Source organism: Eimeria necatrix, genomic scaffold (assembly GCF_000499385.1).
Source record: "Eimeria necatrix Houghton genomic scaffold, Enh_scaff1083, whole genome shotgun sequence".
Taxonomy (NCBI): Eukaryota; Apicomplexa; class Conoidasida; order Eucoccidiorida; family Eimeriidae; genus Eimeria; species Eimeria necatrix.
This window is the reverse complement of record NW_013651875.1, coordinates 7,163-11,655: the sequence shown is the minus strand read 5'-3', so window position 1 is coordinate 11,655 and position 4,493 is coordinate 7,163. Positions and strand designations below refer to the sequence as shown.

The 4,493-nt window shown below is 57.1% G+C and overlaps 1 protein-coding gene across 1 annotated transcript; it reads right to left on the bottom strand.

Annotated features, from left to right (window-relative positions):
• Nucleotides 1–1,281: 1,281 nt before the first annotated feature.
• Nucleotides 1,282–3,608, bottom strand: ENH_00002700 (hypothetical protein, conserved; the record flags this gene model as incomplete). The annotated part of the gene is made up of 6 exons (XM_013578257.1): nt 1,282–1,421; nt 1,802–1,907; nt 2,361–2,430; nt 2,537–2,620; nt 3,251–3,417; nt 3,558–3,608. 6 exons carry the CDS (start codon nt 3,606–3,608, stop codon nt 1,282–1,284), a joined length of 618 nt encoding a protein of 205 aa, XP_013433711.1.
• Between the last annotated feature and the right edge of the window lie 885 nt (nt 3,609–4,493).

The window sequence follows — 4,493 nt, the reverse complement described above, 5'->3', positions numbered from 1 at the left end:
GGGAGGGGTGGGGGGAGGGAGGGGGCTGGGAAGGGAAGAGCGGGAAATGCTGCTGCTGCTGCTGCTGCTGCTGCTGCTGCTGCAGGGCGCTGGCGCGCTCCGGCCTGCGCATTGGCCGCATTGAAGACGTCACGCCGATCCCCACTGACAGCACCCGCAGAAAGTCCGGCAGAAGGGGCCGCAGGCTCTGAGCAGCAGCAGCAGCAGCAGCAGCAGCAGCAGGAGGGACCGCTGCAGCAGCCCGGCTGCTGCGCCGGTGGCTTGCGCCGTTGCTGCTGCGCTCGCGCTTTCAGCTGCGGCTGCGAGCGCGGCCGCAGTAGCAGCAGCAGCAGCAAGCAGCTGCTGCAGCTCCTGCTGCAAGTAGACCCCAAACTTCATTTCTCACTTTCAACTGCAGTCGGGGCTACACCGCCTGCGCTGGCCTTCCACGCAAACCCCCAGCTAGGGTTTAGGGTTTCGGAACTCGGCGGAGGGCTCTTGCAGCCCTAGCGCCTAGGGTTTAGGGTTTAGGGTTTAGGGTTTGTGAGCGGGCAGCGCTAAGCCAGCAGCCGCGCAGAAACGAGTAGGAGGGAAGCAGCGGAGCCCAGGTGTACGTACACCCCACGTCTGCACTAGTAAACCCGTAGAAAGTGTAGCACTTCAGCACTTTTTTTTTTCTATATTATGATCAAAAGGAATTTAATTAAAAATTAGAGCTTTAGGCCTTCGTAGGGCTTCCTGAGGGGGCGTTTTGCTGCTGCTGCTGATGGCGCTGCTGGTGATGGTTGTGGTGTTTCTGCTGCTGCTGATGGTAACGCTGCTGCTGCTGATGGTAGCGCTGCTGCTGCTGCTGATAGTGGTAAAGCTCTTGCTGCTGCGGAGGCTGCTACGGCTGCTGCTGTTGGGACTGCTACTGCTGCTGGGGCTTCTCGTGCTGCTGCTGCTGGTGAAGCTCTTTGTGCTGCTGCTGCTAAGGCTGCTATGGCTGGGGTTTGCTGGACTAGGGTTAGGGTTTAGGGTTAGGGTTTAGAGCAGGGTCTAGACAGAGGAGGGTTTAGAAAAATGAAAAAGTCCTTTGCTGCAGCGGTGTGCTTTTGCTGCAGCAGCTATATAATCAAACTGCGCCTAGGCAGCAAACAGCAAAAAGCGGGGCCTGAGCTAGCTAGCTGCCGCACCGGCCAGCTAGCCAGCCACCGAGCCAGCTGGTTAGCTAGCTAGCTAGCCGCGCCAGCGGACGCACCCCATGGCTAGCTGAGTCATTGTTGGCTAGCTGCTGGGAGCAGCTCATAGCTCCCTTCGCGGTCACCGCCCTTGACCAGCAGCAGCAGCAGCAGCAGCAGCAGCAGCAGCAGCAGCAGCAGCACCCGCTTTCTCTGCCTGCCGCTGCTGTGAGAGCAGCAGCTGAATGTCCTTTGGGGGCCCCCATATCGGCAGTGTGCCCACTGAGGAAACGCAGCCACATTTGCAGCTAGCTAGTCAGCTAGCTAGCTAGCTAGAGAGCAGCACTTAAGCGTCTATGCAGGAAAGCCCTTGGCTAGCTGTCGCCTGTTGGGGCCAGGAGAGGCAGCTAGCTATTTCTAGAGTGGACCAGCTCAGCAGCATTTCAGAGTGCCCACACGGAGCTGGCTGGCTAGCTAGCTAGCTAGCTAGCTAGCTAGCTGGCCGGCTAGCTACCGCGCAAGAGAGCAATCTACCGAGTTGGCTAGCGGGGTTGCTGAAACTGCCACTCGGTAGCTAACGACCAAGCGAGCCAGCTATCTAGCCAGCTAGCCAGCTAGCCAGCTAGCTAGCTGGCTAGCTAGCTAGCTAGCCAGCGCCTTACAGTGGGAAACAAAGAAGCGGCGCATCTGGGCAACTGCTGAGGCCGAAACAGCCGGGGGTCTGTACACCGCGAGCAGCAGCAAATCTTCCCCCATTCGCGAAGAGCCCTGAGGAGGCCCCAACGCAAATTGCTGCTCTCAAGCTGCTGCTGCTGCTGCTGCTGCTGCTGCTGCTTCCCGGGAACCCCAGACTAGCTGCTGCAGCAGCTAGCAGCAGCTAGCAGCAGCGAGCAGCAACTAGCAGCAGGTAGCAGCAGGTAGCACCAGCGAGCTACAACTAGCAGCAGCCAGCAGGAGCTAGCAGCAGCGAGCAGCAACTAGCCACAGCTAGCAGCAGCTCGCTGCAGCTAGCAGCAGCTAGCTGCAGCTAGCAGCAGCTAGCAGCAGCTAGCAGCAGCTAGTAATACAGGCTCAAGAGCGGCAGCCCTATTAAGCGCCTTTAAGACAACACCATTAAGCATTTGCTGAAGAAGACACTTCCGCCTTTTGTTCTGCACTTGTGAAGGCAAAAACTAGGGTTTAGGGTTTAGGGTTTAGGGTTTAGGGTTTGCGGGCCGTTACCTTCAGTATGGCGAGACCCTCCGTGTCTTCTCCAGTGCCTCGTCGGCAAATAATCAAAAAGGGGGAAAACCTGAGGGCCCAAACCCTAGCCCTAATTGCAGCTTGCCCTGCTAAACCCTAGAGCTGCACCCTAAACCCTAAACCCTAAACCCTAAACCCTAAACCCTAAACCCTACCTGGTCACGGGGTACCTGTGCCCCAAAAAGCAAACCCCCTCCGCTACAGTTTTTTCGCGGCTGTCGAAAGCTTGGGCCAGCGACCTGCAGCAAAAGAGCAGCACTTGGGGTCACTTCGGTGTGGGGCCCACCTAGCTAGCTAGCTAGCTAGCTAGCTAGCTAGCTGGCTAGCTAGCTAGGCTTCAAACAAAGCACATAGGGCCACTTCAGTGTGGGGTCCAGCTAGCGAACTAGGCCCTAAGCCCAGGACTTAGGGTCACTCTGGTGTGGCGCCTAGCTAGCTAGCTAGCTGTGCCTCAAGCCCAGGACTTGGGGTCACTTCACTGTGGGGCCTAGCTAGCTAGCTAGCCAGCTAGCTAGCTAGCTAGCTAGATAACTAGCCCTCAAGTCCAGGCCTTAGGACCCCTTCGCTGTGGGTTCTATCTGGCTAGCTAGTTAGACCTCAAGACCCGGGTCACTTGGCTGTGCGGCCCACCTAGCTAGCTAGCCACCTAGCTATTTAGCTAGCTAGCTAGCTAGCTAGCTCGCTAGCTAGCTAGCTAGCTAGCTAGCTCGCTAGCTAGCTAGGCCTCAACTCCAGCACTTGCGCGGGGCCTAGCAAGCGGCTAATTTCGTGCATGCAGGCCTGCGGCAGCAAGTTAAGTAGCTGGAGGTTTCTTTAGGGTTTAGGGTTAGTGTTAAGCGCTGAAACCCTAATTGAGGGTTTAGGGTTACAGAAGATTCGCCGGTTGAGGGAAAGTTGCTGCCACAGAGAGGCCCCCCCCAGTAAAAACAGCAGCAAACTGCCACTCCTTGTGCTGCTGCAGCAGCCGCTTTGCTGTTTGCGGAGTCATCAACATGGGGGGCCCCTGCAGGCTTTGCTGCAGTCGCTGCTCCCCGCCCTGACAGCCGCACGCGCAAACCCTAAACCCTAAACCCTAAACCCTAGGCCTGGAGCTCTAAACCTCGGCGTGGGCGTGCACAGACCTGCAGCAGCTGCAGCAGCAACAGCAGCAGCAGCTACTGCAACCGCGGGACCCACTGGGGAGGAATAGGAGTGAAGAGGTAAGAGCACTGAGCTGAACGAAGCCATTTTGGCACCATCCTGAAGCACTTTGCTGCTGCTGCTGCTGCTGCTGCTGTTGCAGTTGTGGCAGCTTCTGCGGCTTCTGCTGCAGCAAATACCGGCGCTTCTGAGTCCGCTGGAGGCCCTGCTGTGCCTTTCAATACGAAAAGAGATCTGCAGCAGCGGCAGCTGCTGCTGCTGCTGTATGGAGGGCAGCAGCTGCTGCTGCAGACTTGGCTAGGCAGGCTGCTGCTGCTGCTGTATGGAGGGCAGCAGCTGCTGCTGCAGACTTGGCTAGGCAGGCTGCTGCCGCTGCAGTCCTGAATATAGAGGCTACTGCTGCTGCTTTCCGGTCAACAACAACAACAAGCGATGCTGTAACCCTAGATGCAGCCGCTGCTGCAGTTGCTGCTGCTGCAGCTGCTGCTGCTGCAGTCTCGACGACAGCTGTCGGCGCCGTCCACAGAGTGCAGCAGCGACAGAAGCAGCAGCAGTGCTGTTTGCTGCTGCATCAACTTCTGTTGAATATCTCTTGGGCGCTTTTATGTGCACATGCATGCGTAGGCCTGCGCTGCTGCAATATGGTGTGTTGGCTGCTGGCGGTCTGTCGGCAAGGCAGCAGCAGCAGCAGCAGCAGCGCCACCGCCCTTCCTTTGAACTAGAGCAATTATCTAAAAACACAAAAGATCAACTGCCACTAGATGGCAGCAAAATAGCACGAGTTTGCACACTAAAGTTCAGTCTGAGTGTGTTGAAGCTGAGCCCCGAGGCTGCGCGGCGCTGCCCACTTTGAAGCCAGCAGCAACAAGGGAGAGCTATCATTGAAAAAGTAATTGCTTCTTCTTTAAATCCATTTTCACAAAATAAAGACAAAACCTTTGTCAATCTAAGCCTCCGATTTCTCTCCGTTTG